This window comes from Falco naumanni, chromosome 15 (genome assembly GCF_017639655.2).
Source record: "Falco naumanni isolate bFalNau1 chromosome 15, bFalNau1.pat, whole genome shotgun sequence".
In the NCBI taxonomy this organism is placed as follows: Eukaryota; Metazoa; Chordata; class Aves; order Falconiformes; family Falconidae; genus Falco; species Falco naumanni.
Genome location: NC_054068.1, coordinates 2,051,992 through 2,071,479, shown reverse-complemented (window position 1 = coordinate 2,071,479; position 19,488 = coordinate 2,051,992). Strand labels below are relative to the sequence as shown.

Here is a 19,488-nt window from a genome sequence, read left to right as displayed (position 1 = left end):
TGCCCAAACCATGTCTGCTGGGACAACCTCGTAGCCAGGAGCTTTCCTGCAGAAGGAGTTTCTGGCTCATCCAGTCGCTGTTGCAGCAGTCCCTGCAACCTTTCAGAACGCACCCCTGTCAGGGTGCCAGCAGGTAGTTTGCAGTTGTTCCAGGGCTAGTCTGTGCTGAAGCTGCCGCAGCCCATTCGGTCATGCACGAGCCTGGACCTCGCTGGCAGGGCAGTTGCTGGAGCACAGAAGTCATGCGGCCCGCGGAACCTGCTGGAGAGGTTGCCTGAATATTCATGTAGTCGGTGTACGCCAGGGCCCGCACGCCGGGGGGCTGCGCTGCCAGCTGGGTCCCAGCTAGCTGGGATTTTTGGAGCCGCTTCAGTGCAGCAAAGCTGCGGTGGTGGTATGCCCCTGAAGGGAAGTCTGATGCGTAGCCCTGTGTTTTTGTCTGGTACATTTCTCAGTAGGAAGTCTTCCTTAATGTAATGATTGTCTGACAATTTTAATGTTGTGAATGCATTAGAAGATAGCCATCTTATAGGCACTATTAGAAGATTGCTATCTTACGCACATCTTCCCTGTCATTATCAGTCGTGACAGGCTCAAAACAGGCAGCTGGGCTCTCCTGTACCCTGGGGAGCTGGGCAGGAGCTGTGGGCTGTAGGACTCCAGGGCTTTTAAAGCCTCCATCAATAAATGTGAGCCAAACAACAAAAACATTGCCAGGGAACCCTTGACCTGAGCCGTAACACTGACCTGTATATGATAGCGCACACCCTACTTTCACTTTTTATTTACCTGGGGAAAGTGTGACCTGTTTACATGTTGCCTTAATCCTGTTTATAAATAAACGGTATTTTCTAGGCTTGCATCTAACATGTTTGGGATTTTTCGTATCGTCTGTACCCAAGGACACATAACCTTTGTCTCTTCCTGGTTATTGCCTGCCTTAGCAGCTTTCTGACATCCCAGCCACGCAGCAGAATTGAAACAAAGGTGTCTGTCTCACCGCTGCCTGGTTCTTGTTTGCATTCGTGACTGTAACGGCCTGTTGGCTCTTTCCAGGTCCCTGAGCGTGAGCAGCGTTTCTTCTGTCTCTAGTGCCTCCTCCAGCAGCAGCTCTGTACGCAGCGCCGACTCTGAAGACATGTACGCGGACTTGGCCAGTCCTGTTTCCTCAGCCAGCTCCCGATCCCCAACCCCAGCGCAGCAGAAGAAAGGTAGAGGTACCTGGTTTGTTACTTTCTTTTCCAAGGGGTCCTGGGAAAAACAGGGGGGGGAGCAGAGACCTGCATACAGCTTGCTTGGTGATTCTGTGAGCTTCAGGAAAATTGCTGAGCGGAGGCTGGTGCTTGAGGCTGGTGTAGACTAGGGAGGCCCAGAGGCTTCACCTGAGGAGGGTGAGCCCATGGAGAAAGGGAGGCTGTGGAGCAAATAGACATTTGCATCCTTCCGTACCTGCATGTCTGGCTGTAAAGATGCCTTTTCCTGTTTGGGAGTTCTGCCTGATTCCACCTCTCACCTTGTTCTCTTTCACATTCATGAGATGATGCTAAATCTTCTGGACAGCTCCAGTGTCATGTTGCTCTTGCTCTGTTCTTTGTAGATCGTAGCAGAGTTGGCAGCAAGAGCCTTTTGTCTTTGTTTTTTACGTTAAGTGTCCTCCCTGCCGAAATTCTGGTTTCCTGAATCTTTTAACCTTGGGGGCCACGAGCTGTGCTAACTGGAGTGGGTTTTTCCAGTCCCTGGAGCAGCATCCTCTTGCCCTGCCTTCCAAAGGGAGGGCAGGTGGAAGGAATCGCTCGCAAGTCACTACCTCTGCTCTCTGGTTTCAACAGGAAAGTCAAAAAAAGAAGACAGTGCTAAAGAAGAGAAGCGGAAACGGGATGTGCCTGCTCAGCTCTTGAAATCAGCCAAGCCTACCCAGGGGAGCAAATCGCAGCAGCTCCTCCAGACCCAGCAGCCGTCAGCCCCCCAGTCGCAGCAGGGGGGCTTCAGCGCTCACAAAGAGATCAAACTGACGCTCTTGAATAAGGTGAGAAGTGGGGAGGGGTGCGATTCCCTCCACCCAGGGAATTCAGGGAGTGGATAGGATGGATCCTGGGGCTTGGGGTTGGCGGAAGGGGACCTCCAGGCTCCGTGCTGTCGGGATGAGCTCAGCTGGGTAGGTCTGCAGGTGGGATTGAAGGGCGGCAGACAGAACCAGTCTTGCAGCACACACCCTGTGGTGGCTTGAGCTTGGCACTGTGTTGGCGGCTCCCCTGGGGCACATTCCTGCTGCAGCTTCAAGGGCTCTTCCCCGCGTTGTCGAGGGCTGCAGCCAGAGCACCGAGGCAAAGCCGTGCGTGGCACAGTCCCACATGTGCTGGGGCCTTGCCCACTGAAAGCATGCTTGCTGCACGCTTCCGAGAGAGCTCGTCTCCCACTGCCTGCTCTGGAGCGAACTGCTGACAAGGCATTAACCGAGTCAGGAGGTAAAAGTGGCCATTGCCTTGTCTCTCTGGGGTGTCCGCTGCAAGCCGCACTTTCCGCAGGGAGCCTGATTTTTTTTCTTCTTTACGATTGAGCCAGATTCCCCGGGTTGGTGCCTTTGACTGAGATTGCAGTCCAGGTCATGTGGGAGAGTTTGGCCTCTTGGGGTTTTGTGCCAGAGCAGGGTGTTGGCCCCAGTCACGTGGGTACGTTCCTGGTTTTGAAGCATTAATGTGTTTTTTTCTGACAGTCCAAATTCCCCAGTGCAGTCTGAGGCTGCAGTTTTCCCTACTTCCCTGTGCTATGACGTGAGGCGCCTTTATCGAGTCTGAAGCATGCTCCGTGGGGAGGGCTGTGCAGTTACGCATAACTACCAGCTGGCATGGTCAGATCCTGGAAGAAGGCACGGCTCCAGATGCCTCCTTGACATTTGCTATCCTTGGTGCTGCTGAAGCAAACTCTACAAAATGCTGCTGTTTTCTTGTTTCTGACAAAAGAGCGTACCATTAGTCCTGGTGCCAGAGGATGGGTGGTAGGGGAATTGCATAGTGCCAGTGATGGCTGAGACTGGTGTACACAAGGGAGTTTAACAGGAGATGCACTTGCATGAGCCAGCCAGCGCATCACCGGCACCCATCACAGCAAAAATCTCTGCCTGCTTCCCTCCCCAGAGGGAAGTGGCTGTTCAGATCCATTGTCTGTTTTAATTCCATTTTAGGCAGCTGACAAAGGAAGCAGGAAGAGATACGAGCCAGCAGACAAAGACAGGCCGACCTCTCCTCCAGCCAAACGGGCGAACCTGTCACCTGACAGAGGTGAGACATCAGCCATCCCAGGGACTCCTGGCCTGGCTGGGTTCCTGCTCTGCTGCTCGAGGCAGTGCTCGAGCAACAAATGTCCTGTGAAAGTCTCTGCTGCAAGAGTCCACTCACTGGAGAGGTTAATTGCAGGCATGTGTCCTTCCAAAACCTCAGAGCGTGCAATTGCCACCAGATAACGCAGGCGTATTAGCTGGCCTGCTGCAAAAACATGGTTGAGGTGAGACACTTGGGTTTGTGAAGTAAGCGAGGTGAGGTCAGCCCTGGGCAGGCCAAACCCGGCCTTGCCTAGCTGTCTTGTGGTGCACATTGCGAGTACCTTGGCTCCACTATGTCTGTGTAAGTCTACTGTAAAGAAAAAAAGAAAAAGAAGAAAAGAAAAAAAAAAAAGCACCCTAGCTTTGGAGATGGCACGCTCATCTCCATGCTGTAGGTACGATCCATCCTACAGCAGCCACCTCTTCTCTAGTAATGTTGTTGGAGGTGGCTGTGGAAGTCACAGGGTTTCCCCATGCTGTATCCTGGAGCCTCCTCTGCCTTCTATTTCAGTGCATCCCAAAGGATCTTAGTCCTCCTGACAGACAGGATTGTGGCAGTGCTTGGAAAGGGAGCCCGGGCTGCCGAGGCTCTGGGCTGGATGCAGTAATTGGCTAGGTCACCCATCCTGCGAGATGAGACGATTTCCCCACTTGCGTGTGACACAATCTGATCTGCCCTTTATGTTTAGAAAGACACGGGCTTTCCAGGTGTTCTCCTGCGTCTGAACCCTCAGCAGCAGGCTTAGCACCTGGGAAAATCGAGCTAGCCAGCCACACTGAGAGGGACCTCAGCGCCACACTCCAGCCTTTGCTGTCGCCACTGAAAAACAAAGCGGGGGGAGTAGTCGGCCAGAGCTGCGTGGTTTTGACGTACAAGCCAGCATTGACACGTGATGTTGTTTTCCCTGTTGTCTCGGCTGTAGGTGTATCTTGTTGACTCTGGGTGCCAGCCAGAAAAAATTTCTGTGCTAATAGCTTGGTTGCATTTGACTCCTGCAAAGGCAGCATGGAAGGGACTGGGTGAGGTTGGAGTTCACTGGGATCTAGTTCACAACTACTGCTGAGCTGCAGACAAGTGAATGGGCCAACCTAGCAGACTGTGCTGATTTTATAGATACATAGATGCAGATGCAATTATATACTTTATTTGTTGTCTATACATTATAAAGCACTTTTAAGCAGTAGCAAACGGGACAGAAGCCCTGAAGGCAACTCCGCCTCACCTCCCAGTGGCAAGTGTCCCCCTGACTGAATTGGGACTGAGCGAGAGGCACCCTCCAGTGTGCAGCTTGTGCTTCAGTGTCCCAGCACAAAGCTGGTTGGTGTTTGTGCCACAAGTCTCACGTCCCTGTTCTGTAACCTTGCTGTGATCAGATCTGCAGTGTATGCAGCCTTGGCTTTCTCATGGTGTCAGTCCTCAGGAGCAGAGGGCTGTCCCGACACATACAGGCGGCTGCTGCTACGAGGAACTGAGCACCTTTACTGTCTGGAGTGCCGCTGAAAGTGAGGTCAGCACCGACCTGGTGCAGTGTAGCAGGGCGTGTTGCTCTGCTCATCCCCAGGGCTCACAGACAGCCCTGCAAGCACGCCGGCTGCTCTCTGTGTGCTGGGATAGCGGCAGCTGGGAAACCCAGCAAAGCTGGATAATGCTGCTGCAGGACCCCAGTGGCCTTCCCACCACCAGCAAGTCCCCACGGCAGGTCTGTTTGAGCAGGGCATGACAGTTCGGTCTGTGCTGAACAAACATGGGGGTGATGCCACCTGGGGATTGGCCCCAGCCAGCTCCAAAAGTGGCAGAGCTGCACTCGCCCAGCGCTCTTAAAGCCAAAACACCCTGTTACCTGGCCAGCACGGAGCCAGCTCGGATGCCGCGCAAACCAGATGATCTGCCAAGGGATAATGGAGCACGAGCTCGTCTGTGAGGGCCAGCCCTGCCCTGCAGGTCTGCGAGCAAAGCAGGGCCTGAAAGCGCAGTGGAGGAGCCTTGTTCCAGCAGCCTGAGGGTGAGGGACGGGACGGTGCGGCTCCCCACAGGTGATGGTTTGTACAGCTGACCATGGGGCACAGCCTTGGCTAGCTTTTCTGCTCCCCCCGAAGATGGGATGCACAGAGCAGTAGGTTCCTTTTCTGGCTGCTATCGGACTTGGTCTTTTGTTGGCATGGTCTGGTCTGTCTCCGGAGAAGAGTGTCCATGTGCTTGCTGAAACAGTACGCTGAGCAAGGTAGCGACCTGTACCTCGGCAGTGCAGGAGAACATCTCACCTTTTCTTCTCCTGATAGGTTCTCGTGACAGGAAGGCAACTGGGAGACTCTCTTCACCCAAGCAAGAGCGACAGAGAGGTCAGAACACGAAACCTTCTCCAGCGCAGACAGACAGGTCAGTGCCTGCTTGTTCTCACGGGTCTCTGGTGAGGCCCAGCCTGGCCCACACTTCTCCAGCGGTTCAGTCCCTCCTCTTGGGGCAGCTCTGAGGCACTCTGGCCGTAGTTTCCAGTTGCCATGGAGGCACAGCAAGAGGAAGGACGCGAAGCTCCTTGGGCAGGAGCCAAAGGTGCTCAGGGGTTCATGCGGAAGCCACCGGCTAAGCCATTCCAGCTCAGAAACGAGCTGGAGCCTGGGGGTTTTCTTGAGGTCAGTCCCAGCAAGAGGAGCCAACTGGGTTAGGTGCAAGCTCAGTCACGCCAGTGCCGCTGGCGCTGCGTAGTGCCAGTGAGAAAGAAAGTACAATCCCTTCGCTCTGCTGCCGAGCTCCTTGTGGCACCTGGTTCAGGTGTGTGATTCCCTTTCTTGGATAGCCCAGCACATCCTCAGCTGCTCACTTTGCTGCTGTGAGATGTTAAAATGTGGCCACTGAACAGTGACTAGCTCCTTTCCATCCCCTCTGGTGACAGGTGACCAGCTGATGTCCAATTTCTTGGCAGCCTGTACCCACTGTTGTGCTGGGAACATCCCATTGCAGAACTGGACGTGTAGCTCCAGGGGCCTTGGGCTGTGCTCCACTCGGAGCCCTTTGGCTGAGGGACTGTGGAACACCTTCCGCAGCACACCTGAAGCTTCCTCTGTCCTCCTTGCCCGCAGCCCGCCAGCGCTGCCCTGCATTTCTCAAGTGTCATCTCTGCGAGGATCTATGTGAGCAAACGGGCACAGCCCTGTCCAGCACCCCTGTGTTCCGTGGCCAGCAGGACTTGTGTCATCCCCTCTGTCCAGCCTGGGGCACGGGTGAACCTCAATTTCTGTGTATCCGAATATTCCCAAACCAAAACCTAGCCCTGGCTGCCACAGCCCTGTCCTTCAGGCCCTGAGGTCCTATTTTCTAGCAGAGGAGGAACCTCGGCTTTCCAGACCGGTGGTGGTGGCTGCGCCCTTGGTTCTTGACCCTCTTCTGCCTGCTGCTGTTTGAGTTGTCAGTGTCGTGTGGTGGGTTTGACGTGCCCTGTGCCCAGGCAGGAGGTGATCAAGGACTCACTAAGTTTCTCTAGGGCAGCCAAATGGATTTGCTCCCCCTGGAGCAGCTGATTTTTTTTTTTTTTTTTTTTTACTGTTTCAGCCAGTTTTCCAACCCAAGGCCTCGTGTCTCATTCTTCCACTGGCCCTTTGAGCGATTCTTCCTTACTGGAGCAGACGCCAGTGGGGTTTGTTTCCAGCGTGGCGTGCTGCCGGTGAGCACCGTCTGACCACCTTCTCCTCTCTCTCCCTGCCAGGAAACGCCAGCTCTCGCCGCAGTCCAAGAGCTCCAGCAAAGTCACGAGCGTACCAGGCAAAGCATCTGAGCCGGGCCCCACGGGTGCCAAGGCAGGCAAGTCCAGCACCCTGTCACGACGGGAGGAGCTCCTGAAGCAGCTCAAGGCGGTGGAAGATGCCATCGCTCGCAAGCGGGCCAAAATCCCGGGGAAAGTATAGTGGGCCGTGCGCGGAGCGCCGCTCTGCCCCTTAGTGACTGTTCATGTTTTTATAAATAGTGTAAAAGCGGCCACTTTGGGATTTTGCAGTTCTGTCTTATTTTGGCTGCGATTCTTTTTAAAAAAAAAAAACCACACAAAAAAAAAAAAAAATACTGAAGTTTTGTCAGCTGAGACGCCTGTGACGACTCGCTCCGGCTCCTGAAGGGCGAGCGGGGCCAGCCCCTGGCTCTGCCGGTGCCGGTTCCATGTAAATTATGCACAGAGGACTCCAGCCCCATCGGATGCTCTCACTATTCCTCTCTTTCTCTCTGCCCTCTCCTCTTTGCTAGCCTTGAGTTGTATTCTCCTAGTTAGCCCTGCTGTGTGTTGAGTGTCTTCAGCAATGCAGTTCTATATACTGTGTAATGAGAGAGCCGAAAACTGCTGTGAACTGCTGGCAACATCACCTTCTCCCCCTGCCCTCCCACCCCAGGAACAAAAATATATATATATTCTTGACTAAAGTCTGATTGGGAAAATGACCTGTCTTTTATTTTAAGCATCGGATTGTTTTAGTTGATTTAAAAGGAGCCCTGAAGGTGTTGTGGGGATGTCTGTCTAACAAGGAGGGTTCTTTTTTCCTTTTTTTTTTTTTTTTTTTTTTTTTTTTTTTTTTTTGAGGGATCTATCTGAAATAAAGTATTTTGATAACCAGTTCTTCCTTTTCTCTGCACCCCTGTCCTCCTCCTTTGCTGTAAGGCGCATGTCCCTGTCTTTGGGCTGTGTAGTTAATTTTTCCTGCTCTCTGGGCGCCCTGTGGAGCTGGGAGAGCTGCTGTCGCTCCTGGGGGGAGCACGGCACCCCTGACCCCCCTGTGAACCTGTGGGCCCTCCAGCCTGCAGCCCAGTGTTAAACCAGTATCCCACTGGTGTTAAGCATTAGCCTGGTCCCACAGCCACACAAAGCTGCTTTCTGTGTGCTTCCCCCATGTCCAGTACTGTGCTTCCTGCTATACTGGGCCCACTGGGTTGCTATGGGGACAAGAGCCCTGACCCTGAATTGTTACCCTGCACACCACAGTGCCCGTGTGGCACGTATGGTGCTGGCAGGGTGCTGTGGTCCAGGTGGGGCCAAGCCCAGCTCAGCAGTGATTTGGGGTACGAGAGGACTTGCTGAAGGATGCGGGGCTCTGTGTTCTGGATATCCTGCATCCAGAATGGAAAAATAAACCCTGGTCCCACCACATCCTCCCCTTTCTGCTCAACACCATCATCGTGCCTTTGAGCATCCCCGCTGCTGGAACACCCCTTGGTGCTGGACTTTGGAGCATCAGAGGGGATGGACACAGCCCTTCAGCCCTTTCCAGCATTGCCCAATTTGGGATTTCTATTCTGGCAACCCTGGGAACGTGACGGTGATATCACCATCGGGCTTACGCAATGGGGCCAGGGTTGGGGCCATGGCCTTGGGCACGGGGATCCTGCCCCCATAGGTCACTGGAGGGCTGGGGGATGGGTACCCAGGGCATCCCATGCATGGGATGCCCTGGGTACCCATCCCCCAGCCCTCCAGTGACCTGGACCATGCAGCCCTACGATGCTCTCTCTGTGCCCATCCCCAGGACATCAGGGCAGCCAAACTGATGGCCACCCCCTTCCCAACGAGTCTGTGCCTGCCCAGCCCCATCAGCCACCCACAATTCATTTGGGGGGGGGGGGGGGGGGCGGGTGTCAGGAACTGATTTCCGAGCTGGAACACGCGGAGTTGAGAAGGAAGTAACGACGGCCCGCGGGGAGGAGGAAGGCAGCCGGAGCTGGAGTTTCCAGGTGTGTGTACATCACCTGCCCGAGCCCTATATAAAGGCGGCGGCAGCGGCGGTGCTGCCACTCGGTTGCCCGCATCCCTGGGGCAGCGGTTCGTAAGGGCCCCCCCAGTTTTTCCAGCGTGTTCCCGCACCCTCGACGCCCACCCCATGGTAACTGGGGGAGGGGGGGGGGGGGCTACAGGGGTGGGCGCAGCATGGGGTGGGACTGCTGGCAGCTGGGGGTGGTGAAAGCATGTGTGTGTGTGTGTGTGTGCACAGAGCGGGGTGCAACCCATGGTGCGGGGGGGGGGGGGATGTGCACACGTGGGGGTGGGCATGAGGGCTGCCCAGCCCGGGGGGGGAGCAATGGGCCAGCTGGGGGCAATGGGCCAGCTGGAATGTGCGTGTAGCTGCATGTGTGCTGGTGCCTGTACATGGCAGGCTGGGGAAGTGCACGTGCTGCTGGCTTTGCACATGTGTACATGTGTGTGTGGTGGTATGTACGTGTAAAGGCTGGCTGGTATTGTGTGCACAGCTGCTAGCGCTGTGTGTGTTTCTGGCTGAGGGGGGGGGGCGTGCACATGGAAGAGTAGTCCAGTTGTATGTATGTGTGCTGCTAATGCATGTGTGTTTGCACGTATGCAGCCATCCATGTGCATGTATGCATATGTGCTGGTACTGCTCTGTGGGTGCATAGATGCACACGGGCTGACACCTCTGTATGTATGTAACATCTGTGTGTGTGTGTGTGTATGTGCATGGAAGGGTAGTGCAGGGCATGTGTGTGTATATATGTGCTTGTATATATGCACAAGTATGCATGCACACACACTGGAACTAATGTCTGTTACAAATGTGTGCTGGTATGTTTACATGTACATGTGCCTGTGCTGATACCCTGTGTGTGTATGATTGTGCATAGTTACGTGTGCGGTGTGTGTGTGTATATGTACACATAGTATCTGTGTATGTATAGCTGTGTGTGTATGTGCAGGGTATTCCCTGCACATGTATAGGTAGGGGGTGTGTCTGTGTGTATATGTACAGGTATCCCCTGCATACATATGGGTATATATGTGTGTGTATATATGTACAGGGTATCCCCTGCATATGTACAGCAATGTGTGTGCATATGTGCAGGTATTCCCTGTCTACGTATAGCTGTATATGTGTCTGTGTGTAGATGTACGTATGTGTATGAGCAGGTATTCCCCATGTATATGTATATGTGTGTATATGCACGCACATACATGTGCTCCTGCTTTAGGGGAGGGGTGTGTACCACATGCACGAGTACCCCATGTGTGCGCATGCGTGTGCTGGTGCATGTGTGGGTGGGTGCAGCCGTGCTTTTGGGGAGGGGTGTGGGGGTCCCGAGGGTGGGGGTAAAAGCTCACCCCAAGGACCCCTTGGAGTCCTTGGGTCCAGCTGCCCCCCAGGAGAGCCGGGGCTGGGTGCCGAGGAGGGTGCTGTGCGGGGTGCGGGTGCCCCCTCTGACCCGGGCTCTCGCGCAGGGCTGGCTCGGTGCCCTGGTGCTGCTGGGTGCCCTGGTGCTGTGCTGTGGCCTGCGCCGCCCCGGCAGCCCCCCGCACCATCCCCAGGTGCACTGCTACAGCACGGGTGAGCTGCGGGACGGCGAAGCCCCCGCACACCTCCTGGGCCGCAGCCTGCGCTGGGACCACTACGTGCCCGTGCAGCTGGTGCCGCAGCTGGAGCGCTTGCAGGAGACCCCCGGCCACCGCCGCCGCCGCCACCGCCGCCACCGTGAGCGTGCCTGCCCCGCGCTGCAGCTCCGCACCGGCCTCCACAGTGAGCCCAATGAGCGCTCCATCTCCCCATGGCGATACCGGTGAGTGCCACCCACCGGGGACCCCTCCACGGTCCCACACTGGCTGCTGCCTCAGTTTCCCCGAGCACCCTTGCACCGTGCCTCCGCTTCCCCGAGCATCGTTCAGCTGCGCTTTCCCACGGGCATCCCCGTTGCCTGCCCAGTGCAGGGTGACTTGGGGGGTGATGGGGACCGGGGGGGTGATGGGGACACAGGGGAAGGGGCTTGCTGACCATGCCCCATAACTCACCCGCAGCATCGATGAGGACGAGAACCGCTACCCGCGCAAGCTGGCCTTCGCCGAGTGCCTCTGCAGTGGTTGCGTGGATGTCAAGACAGGTCGGGAGACGACGTCACTCAACTCGGTGGCCATCCACCAGACCATGATGGTCCTGCGGCGCAAGCCCTGCCCACGTCCCACCGGCCTTGGCCTCGTCACCTTCGAGGTAGACTACATCAGGGTGCCGGTGGGCTGCACCTGCGTCCTGCCCCGCACCGGGCGCTGAGCCCCCCCTGCTCCCATGGAGCCCCATAGCGTGACTGTGTCACTGCATCCATCCCGACCCGTGCTTGTTTTAGAGCACACACCCGGCCCCCCTCCGCCCCCAAACCCTCACCTTGTTATTTATGATTTATTTATGAGCCTTGCTGCCGGAGGATTATTTTTTTAACCCGTATTTATTGCTGACCTCCCCTGCCAAGGCTGCAACTCCGGGTCCAGCATCAGCCCGTGGTGCCCGTGGCCCCGCAGTCAGATCCTGCGAGCCCTGCTTGGCGGCTCGCTGGTTATTTATTCCCCCCGCAAAGCTATTTATTGTCTCCTCTATATGTGCTATTTAAAGCTGGCAGCGTGCAGCCTGCAAATAAAGGCCAACTCCCCCCAGCACGGTCCTTGTTCTTTTTCCCCAGTTGGGGGCGGGGGGTGTGTGTGAGGATGTCAGCGCAATGGGGCAAAGGGGTGTGGGATGGGGCCAAGGGCACGTCCATGGGTGTCCCGTGGGGTGATGCTCAGCTTTGGGGCATCTCTTGGCCCCAGCACAATAGGTAAAGCACCAGTGCACCCAGTGCGGCAGGGCAGGATGAACTGGGGGGTGATGGAGAGGGTGGCCGGGCAGGGGGGCATCCCACAACCCCAGCCCCGGGGAGGGGACCAGCCCCACACCCACAGCATCCCACCACCCACACCTTTCCCATGGCTCTAGCTCCCGGGCACCCACGTTCCGCGGGCCCAGCGCCACCTGCTGGGGCCACCCACGTGCCCTGCCGGCACCCATGGGTGCCAGACCAGGGTTTATGGTGGGAGTGGGGGGGGGCAGGGGCACAGAGTAGGGCCCAGAGCAGCTGCTGGTGCCCCAAGAGGGTCAGGGGTTTGTCACCACCAAGCAGCGCATGGTCTCACATCACACCTGGGCACCCCCAGCACCCGCAAGCAAGGAGTGAAATACCCACCCACCCCGCCATGGGGGGGGGTCTCCCCTCGGCTTTGGGGGCACCTCTGGGAGTTGCTGTGCAGCTGCAGTGCAGGTTCACACACCACCACCACCACCACCCCCTGCTTCACCCCACCACTGGGTCCACAGAAGATTTTTGGGGAAGGGGGGTACACGTGCAGGACTGTGGGGCCCCCATGCCACATGCCCCCTGAGGACACCTCCCTGTCCCCCACAAAAAAGGGACACAGCCCTGCACGTCCCCACGCCAACTGCAGCTGCACCACAAAGTTTGCCCATAATCGCACTGTTTGTCCTTAAAACTGGCCCCAGCCCAGCCCCAGCAGCTGCAGCCCCCCTGGGAAGTGGCAGGCAGGGGCAGCTGGTGCCTTTCCCACTTTTTATTGCAACAGCAACCGCAGAAGTGACAAAAAAACCAGTGAGAGCTGGTGCAGGGAGCAGAGCTGCCTGATCCCCCCACCCCACCCCACCGGGCTGCAGGGCTTGGGGACCCCTCGGGGGGGCTGGGTATTTCCTGGAGAGCTGGTGTTCCCCAGGGATTTGGGGAGACCTCAGGGAACTGGGGACTGCTTGGAGAGCAGGGAGCTGAGCATCCTTGGGGATTTGGGAATCCCCAGGAGCTGGGGAGCCCCTGGAGGCTGGAGATGCCCCTGAGGAGCTGAGCATCCCCGGGGATTTGGGGATCCCCTGGCAGCTGACAACCTCACAGGGAGCTGAGCACCCCCAGGAGCTGGAAACCCCACAGGGAGCTAAGCATCCCCAAGGATTTGGGGATCCTCGGAAGCTGGGGAGCCTCTGGAAGCTGGAAAAGCCCCTGAGGAGCTGAGCATCCCTGGGGATTTGGGGATTCCCAGGAGCTGCAAACCTCACAGGGAGCTAATTCCTGGGTACTTAGGGATTCCTTGGGGAGCCCCGGGGGAACTGATGATCCCCAAGGATTCGGGCATCCCCAGGAGCTGGGGACCCACCAAGGAGCTGGGGAGCCCTGAGGACTTGGGGATCCCCAGGAGCCAGGCACCCCAGTTTCCCCACGAGGGGCTGGGGTGCATCTGGGAAGCAGGAGCACGAGCAGTGCAGCAGTGACAGGAGGGCCCCCGCCCCCCCTCCGTTACTCAGCCTCAACGGGGATGGGGTTCACCTGCCCCCCCACCTCCACCGGCTGCTTCTTGCGGGCATCAGCGGGGGGCCGGGGCGGAGGGTTGCTGGGTGGCTGCTTGATGGTGTCCCCAATGTGCAGCCGCTCTGGGGGCTTCTGCTCAATGGGTCTCCACTCCTCCCCACGCACCGCCGCCTGCAAAGCCATGGTGACCATTGAGGGGGGGCTCTCCCCCGGCAGAGCCTCCAGCCCCCCAAAAACCCCTCCAAAGCCACTCTGCACTCACCAGCAGGTAGATGCCGCTCGCGATGCCCAAGCAGACGGTGCCCAGGATGGTGGAGAGGAGGAAACCAGCAGGGACAGCCAGGCTGTGCGAGAGACTGGGGGTCAGGAGGGGGCTGGGGGGGCTGCACCTCAGCCCTGACCTCCCACCCCACTTACGCGGCGTGCAGGATGGCTCGGATGTAGTAATTCCTTGTGAGGGGCCCAAACACCTTCACCACCGCCGTCATGTACTTCTGGCCGCTGCAGAGCAACACTGGGGAGGTCAGAGAGGCCACCCCCACCCCAGGGGGGACACCCAGCCCCAAGAACCCTCATCTCTGCACTGACCCTGCATGGGACACCCCAAGGAACCTATCTGTGGGATCCAGCCCTGCTCCAGCCCCACTGCTCCCACCCTCAGAGCCACGTCCCTGTGTCTGGGGGGGTTCCAGGACCCCCAAGTCCCAGGGGTGAGGGAGGAGGACACACCACTTACCACCTCTCCATGGTGGAGCCTTTTTTCCGCTTGCTCCTGGGGTACTCCAGCAGGCAGACCAAGGCACCTGCTGCGCTGCGGGGGGTCAAGGAAAGCGGCGCTCGGGGCCAAGATTAGTCCCTAGTCACACCCCTCACCCAAAAATGGGCTCTTTGGGGCAGGGAAGGAGGGGTTTACACCCGGACTGGGGAGAAGGAGGGTGTCTCCCCCCACCCACGTCCTCCATCCTCACCGGGACAGGGGTTTCCCCTGGTTTTTCCCAGCCCCGGGCATCCTCTCCACAAGGATACATGGCATACGCCGCGAAGTACCAGTCCTTGAACTGCCCTGCCACGGCCACGATGCCACCTGTCAGCATGACTGTGGGGACACAGCAGGATGCTGGGGTCCCTGCCCACTAATACGGCCCCCCGAGCCAGGGCACGGCCCCCCAGCCCGCAATACAGCCCCCCCCCCCCAAACCCATATCACCCGATGTGCGGGGCGCTGGGGAGATGCTGTGCGGGACCCCTTGGGTTCAGGGAAGGGAAATGGGGGCCGCCAGGCTGGAGAGTGCTGGGGGGTCCAGGATGGGGTGTGCTGGGGGGGTCCAGGATGGGGGGGCTCAAGCCTGGGGGAGGTTTCTGCCCCCGTGGCCACGTGCCAGCTCCAGCCACGGAGCTGTGGTCCCCTCCGGCTGCCCGGCGGGGACAGGAAACCTGGGCGGAGACGGGGGAGAGGAGGAAGAAAAGGAAGAGGAAGAGGAAGAGGAGAAGGAAAGGGAAGAGAAAAGGAAAGAGAAAGAGGAAGACGAGAAAGAGGAAGCGGAGCCTCTAGCCCTGGCACCCCCAGCGGGGCCGGCACGTCCCGGCCGCCCTCAGCGCCCCCCGGCCGGCGGGACCGGACCCCCCCGGGGCTGCCACCCCCTCGAGCAGGACCGTGCCTGCGGGACCCCCGGGCTCAGCCCCCCGAGCCGCCTCTCCCTCCCTGCAGCCTGGCGACACGGGCTGCCCCGGGGACCCCCACGGCCGGGCCGGGGGCGCTGCGCGAAGCGGAGGCGCTCGGCACGCTGTGCAGCACCCAGGTCCCCGGTACCCAGCACCCCCCACCCGCCCCCGGACCCCCGCACTCACTGAGCCCGGCCGCCAGCGCCTGCTCGTTAGCCCACATGGCCCACTCGATCTGCCCCATGGCGCCGCCCGAGTCCCTTCGGCTCCGCTCGGCCCGACTCGGTTCGGGCAGACCCGGAAGACTATTCAACCACGCCCCCTCTCGTAGGCCCCGCCCCCTCCCGCAAGCCCCGCCCACACAGGCACACGGCACCAGACCAGGGCCAGGCTCGGGGGCACAGGGGCCGTGCGGGGACAGGGCCAGTCCCGCAAGGGACACGGAGGGATCGGGGACAAGATCAGTCCTGCAAGGGACAGGGGCCATGTGGGGGGACAGGGACTATGCAGGGAGGGACAACTCGGGGGACAGAGGACAGAAGCAGCCCCACTGGGGATATGGTGGGGGGACAGGGGCCATGTAGGGGGACGAGGCATGTGCAGGGCTACAGGATCAGCCCCACAAGGGACAACTGGAGCGACAGGGGACGGAAGCAGCAGCCCACAATGGATGGACATGGGGGGGACAGGGGCTGTGCAGGTGGGCAGGATCAGTCCCAGCAGGGCCCGCCCCCTCTCCCGCCCCCTGCTTTTGGCTGGGGATGTCCCCCACCCAGCAGCACCCATGGAGCCCGCACACGCCGAAACAGCGCTGCAGCCAGAAACCCTCTATTTCCTTACAAAACAGTAAAAACCAGCCCCGGGGGTCACATCCTGCCCCAGGGCTGGGGACAGCCTTGCACCAGGCCCGACTCAGCGCTGAGCCCCCCAGGTAGCACTGGCAGAGCCCCCCACGCCGGCGCGTCACGGCCATCCCTGGCAGTGTCCTCGGGCTCAGGCACGGCAGCGGGGCAGCCCGTCCGCTCCCAGGAGGTGCTGGCTGGGGTCATCCACAAGCTGGGGACCGGGGCCGGGCTGTGGGGCAGGAGATGGGTTAGAGGCAGCACGGGCCAGATTCTGGCACCAGGGACCCCCCGCCTCAGGGCTGTGGGGCAGCTCTGGGCCCCACAGAACCTGAAAGACCAGCCCATGGGTTGTGGGAACACGCCTAGGGGTAGGGTTCTGTACACCCCCCTGGGGATGGGGTCCCATATACCCCCCTGGGGACAGGGATGGGGGTGAGGTCCTGTGCACCTCTGGGGACAGGGATGGGGGTCCTGTGCAACCCTGGGGACAGGGATGGGGTCCCACACCTCCACCAGGGACAGGGATGGGGTTCTGTGCAACCTTGGGGATGGGGTCCCACACACACCCACCAGGGGACAGAGACGGGGTCCCCCACAAACCCCCTGGGGACAGGGATGGGGCCCTGTGCATCCCCCTGGTGATGAGGATGGGGCCAGAGCATCACCGCAGAGGCTGGGCAGATGGGTCCCCCCGCCCCACACCCCCCCAGCCCCCCCCAGCCCCGTACCTTGGTGTGCAGGATGTACCGGACAGCCCCCGGCACCGGCTCAGTCACCACGGCCGTGAGCAGCTCCTCCGGCAGCGAGGCCAAACCGACAGGCAGCCCCCGCACAAACCTGCGGCACAGCCAGGAGCTCAGTCCCTGCCCCTCTGCTCACAGCCCCTGCCATCCCACCGCCCCCCAGTAAGAGATGGGATTGCTCTTACTGGTCCCCGTTGGTGGCAGGGGGGAAGCTGTGCCTCACCACCTCCACGAACTCAGCCACGGTGTCAGCCAGCGTGAAGATGACGGCGTTGGGGCCAGCGTCAAAGGTGTAGGCTACCTGTGGTGGGATGCAGGGGGGCCACGGTGAGGGACCACAGCACCCAGCAAACCCGGAGCCCCGCGGGGCCGGCTGGTACCTTGGTGTGTCCGTGGTGGGTGTTGAAGCGGTGTGCCAGCGCAATGATGTGCCGCGAGAGGTCGTTGAGGTAGAAGATGGGAGGGAAGGTGTCGAGGCAGGTGGCGTGGAACTGGTTGCTGTCCTGCATGGTGAGCTGCCCGAAGCCCTCGAAGTCCCGCTCACGGATGTGCCGCATCATCAGGGCCAGGCGTTCCGGCACCACCACCTCTGCCCGGTGCTGCCGTAGCAGGTGGGTCACAGTCACCCCAATTCGGTGACACCCAAGGCATCGTGACCCTTTGGGCTTTACGCAGGCGGCACCACAGAAGCAAGACCCCCGCCCCGCCTCCCTCAGTGCCTGCCAGCATGGAGAAATGCCCCCCCTCCAAGGGAACTGGGACCCCAAGCCCTGCCTGTGGGCAGGGGGCAGGCAGCCGCCCTGGGCAGGATCGGGCCCATTGCCCCCCATACCTTCAGCAAAGGGCTGGTGTCCACGCTGGTCTGCATCCCCGCCGTGCTGCCCACCTGCTTCTTCTCCCCGCTGACCTGGGGAGGGGCACAGGCAGTAGGACACAACCCCTGCCCCGAGCCCCCAACCCCAGCGAGAGGCAGCCCCTGAGCACCCAGCGCTGCACCCACAAGGGGTTGGGGTGCTCCCAGCACCCCTTCCCCAAATCCCACCCAGCCTGGCAGGGTGGGGTGGGAGGGGGTGCAGCCATTCCCCCCGACCCTAGTCCCTCACCACCAAGATGAGAACCCTGAGCTCCGGCCAGTGCGTCTCGGGGGCGACTTGGTGGGCGAGGCTGTCCCTGCCGTCGAGCCGCTCGCCCCGCTGCCACTGCACGAAGCCGCCCATCATGCTGCGGCAGGCGCTGCCCGAGCCACGCCGTGCCACCTCCGACAGCTCGCCCTCCACGCCGTACAGCCGCGCCAGCGCCGCCACTGCGGGCAGGGGAGGGGGTCAGCAGCAGGGGGACACCCCGGCCACCCCCTCCCAGTGCCCCACGCTCCCCGCTCACCCACCCAGGCAGGCGTAGCCGGCAGCGGAGGACGCCAGGCCGGCGGCGGTGGGGAAGTTGTTCTCGGTGGCGATGTGGATTTTGTAGGAGAGGCTGAGCGGGGCCGTGTCCTCGGCGCTGCCGCCCCGGCGCTTACGGGCCAGGCGCCGCACTGCCAGGGGACAGGAGCCGGGTAGGGGGGCGGAACGGGGGACACCCCGCCCAGCCCCCCTGCAGTGCCCGGCGTGGGGGACACTCACCCTCCCGCAGGCAGGCCTGCACCCGGGGGTGCCCCACGTCGGCCTCCTCCCCGTTCAGCCACAGTCGGTCCTCTGTGAAGTCCCGGCTGGCGGCAGCGGTGGTGGTGGTCTTCAGCTGCCAGGGAGAGCGGGGTGAGCGCGATGGGTGGGGGGCTCAGCACCCCACAGGCACGGGCTGGTGGCAGAGGGGCCTGACCTTGACCCTGACCCTGACCCCACAGCAACCTGGTCCTGGTGCAGCGTCACGCTCAGGGAGGAGTTGATGGGCAGGATGAGGTCATTGTCCCGCTTGCCCCCTGCAAAAGAGAGCACAGCTGGGCACAGCTGGGCACAGCACAGCACCATGTGGCACGGCACGGCTCGGCTCAGCACAGCTTGTCATAGCAGGGCTTGGCACAGCTCGGCATGGCACTGCTGGGCACGGCACAGCACAGCATGGCACAGCTTGTCACAGGTTGGTTTGGCACTGCAGCACGGCATGGCACAGCATGGCACGGTGCAACAGAGCGTGGCACAGCACTGCTGGGCATGGCACAGCATGGCACGGCATGGCACTGCTGGGCACGGCACGGCATGGCATGGCACAGCATGGCACAACACGGCACGGCACGGCACGGCACTGCTGGGCACGGCACGGCACGGCACTGCAAGGCCCGGCCCGGCCCGGTCCGGCACGGCACTGCTGGGCACGGCACGGCACGGCACCGCTGGGCACGGCACGGCACGGCATGGCACAACATGGCACAACACGGCACGGCACGGCATGGCACCGCTGGGCACGGCACGGCACGGCATGGCACAGCATGGCACAGCATGGCACAAAACGGCACGGCACGGCACTGCAAGGCCCGGCACGGCACGGCATGGCACTGCTGGGCACGGCACGGCACGGCACGGCACGGCACTGCAAGGCCCGGCACGGCACGGCATGGCACTGCTGGGCACGGCACGGCACGGCACGGCACGGCACTGCAAGGCCCGGCACGGCCCTGGCCAGCCCGGCCTCCCCGCTCGCCCCCAGCCGGCAGGCGCCCACCGGCGCCGGGCTGCACTCACAGTACTTGATGACGGCGATGTTGACGGGGGCCGTGCAGGTCACCAGGACGAGCGGCCGCTCCTCCGCCATCGCGCTGCCGCCGCTACCGGGACGCTCCCGGCCGGGGCCGGGCGGCCTCAGGTCCCGCCCCCGAGCTACACACGTGATGGTGGCCCGTGG

At 60.5% G+C, this 19,488-nt stretch overlaps 4 protein-coding genes across 11 annotated transcripts in view; 2 read left to right on the top strand and 2 right to left on the bottom strand.

Annotated features, from left to right (window-relative positions):
• The window catches only part of ZC3H18 (zinc finger CCCH-type containing 18), a 48,785-nt gene extending 41,061 nt beyond the window's left edge, over positions 1-7,724 (top strand). For 6 of the 8 annotated variants that reach the window (XM_040615194.1, XM_040615191.1, XM_040615187.1 and 3 more), the window contains 5 exons: positions 1,057-1,217; positions 1,830-2,026; positions 3,182-3,278; positions 5,600-5,696; positions 7,021-7,724. In XM_040615194.1, the coding sequence (XP_040471128.1) occupies positions 1,057-1,217; positions 1,830-2,026; positions 3,182-3,278; positions 5,600-5,696; positions 7,021-7,219 (751 nt within the window). In that variant the 3' untranslated portion in view covers positions 7,220-7,724. The remainder of the gene's footprint in view (positions 1-1,056; positions 1,218-1,829; positions 2,027-3,181; positions 3,279-5,599; positions 5,697-7,020) is intronic. The other 2 variants (XM_040615193.1, XM_040615190.1) reach the window with 2 other exon arrangements.
• Positions 7,725-9,774: 2,050 nt separating this feature from the next.
• On the top strand, positions 9,775-12,531 carry IL17C (interleukin 17C). The gene is made up of 2 exons (XM_040615391.1): positions 9,775-10,853; positions 11,089-12,531. Exons 1-2 carry the CDS (start codon positions 10,069-10,071, stop codon positions 11,336-11,338), a joined length of 1,035 nt encoding a protein of 344 aa, XP_040471325.1. The 5' UTR covers positions 9,775-10,068; the 3' UTR covers positions 11,339-12,531.
• A 117-nt stretch (positions 12,532-12,648) lies between these two features.
• LOC121097943 (cytochrome b-245 light chain) lies at positions 12,649-15,391 on the bottom strand. Its single transcript, XM_040615393.1, has 6 exons — positions 15,252-15,391; positions 14,430-14,499; positions 14,140-14,214; positions 13,821-13,904; positions 13,666-13,747; positions 12,649-13,574 (listed from the first exon to the last, which is right to left on the bottom strand). Exons 1-6 carry the CDS (start codon positions 15,307-15,309, stop codon positions 13,392-13,394), a joined length of 552 nt encoding a protein of 183 aa, XP_040471327.1. The 5' UTR covers positions 15,310-15,391; the 3' UTR covers positions 12,649-13,391.
• A 486-nt stretch (positions 15,392-15,877) lies between these two features.
• MVD (mevalonate diphosphate decarboxylase) lies at positions 15,878-19,454 on the bottom strand. The gene is made up of 10 exons (XM_040615390.1): positions 19,329-19,454; positions 18,498-18,568; positions 18,273-18,387; positions 18,038-18,184; positions 17,757-17,956; positions 17,486-17,560; positions 17,034-17,252; positions 16,839-16,954; positions 16,639-16,747; positions 15,878-16,139 (listed from the first exon to the last, which is right to left on the bottom strand). The coding sequence occupies exons 1-10, from the start codon at positions 19,396-19,398 to the stop codon at positions 16,059-16,061; spliced, it is 1,203 nt and encodes a 400-aa protein (XP_040471324.1). The 5' UTR covers positions 19,399-19,454; the 3' UTR covers positions 15,878-16,058.
• Between the last annotated feature and the right edge of the window lie 34 nt (positions 19,455-19,488).

Excerpts from the sequence above, each read along its gene's own strand:
- MVD (XM_040615390.1), bottom strand. The coding sequence starts at position 19,398 with ATGGCGGAGGAGCGGCCGCTCGTCCTGGTGACCTGCACGGCCCCCGTC. Across the intron at positions 18,185-18,272 it reads GCAGGCCTGCCTGCGGGAGG|TGCGGCGCCTGGCCCGTAAG; the intron begins GTGAGTGTCCCC and ends GTCCCCTGGCAG. Across the intron at positions 17,957-18,037 it reads TGCCGGCTACGCCTGCCTGG|TGGCGGCGCTGGCGCGGCTG; the intron begins GTGGGTGAGCGG and ends CCCTGCCCGCAG.
- IL17C (XM_040615391.1), top strand. The coding sequence starts at position 10,069 with ATGGGTATATATGTGTGTGTATATATGTACAGGGTATCCCCTGCATAT. Across the intron at positions 10,854-11,088 it reads ATCTCCCCATGGCGATACCG|CATCGATGAGGACGAGAACC; the intron begins GTGAGTGCCACC and ends ACTCACCCGCAG.
- LOC121097943 (XM_040615393.1), bottom strand. The coding sequence starts at position 15,309 with ATGGGGCAGATCGAGTGGGCCATGTGGGCTAACGAGCAGGCGCTGGCG. Across the intron at positions 14,500-15,251 it reads GGCGCTGGCGGCCGGGCTCA|TCATGCTGACAGGTGGCATC; the intron begins GTGAGTGCGGGG and ends GTGTCCCCACAG. Across the intron at positions 14,215-14,429 it reads TACTTCGCGGCGTATGCCAT|CGCAGCAGGTGCCTTGGTCT; the intron begins GTATCCTTGTGG and ends GACCCCCCGCAG.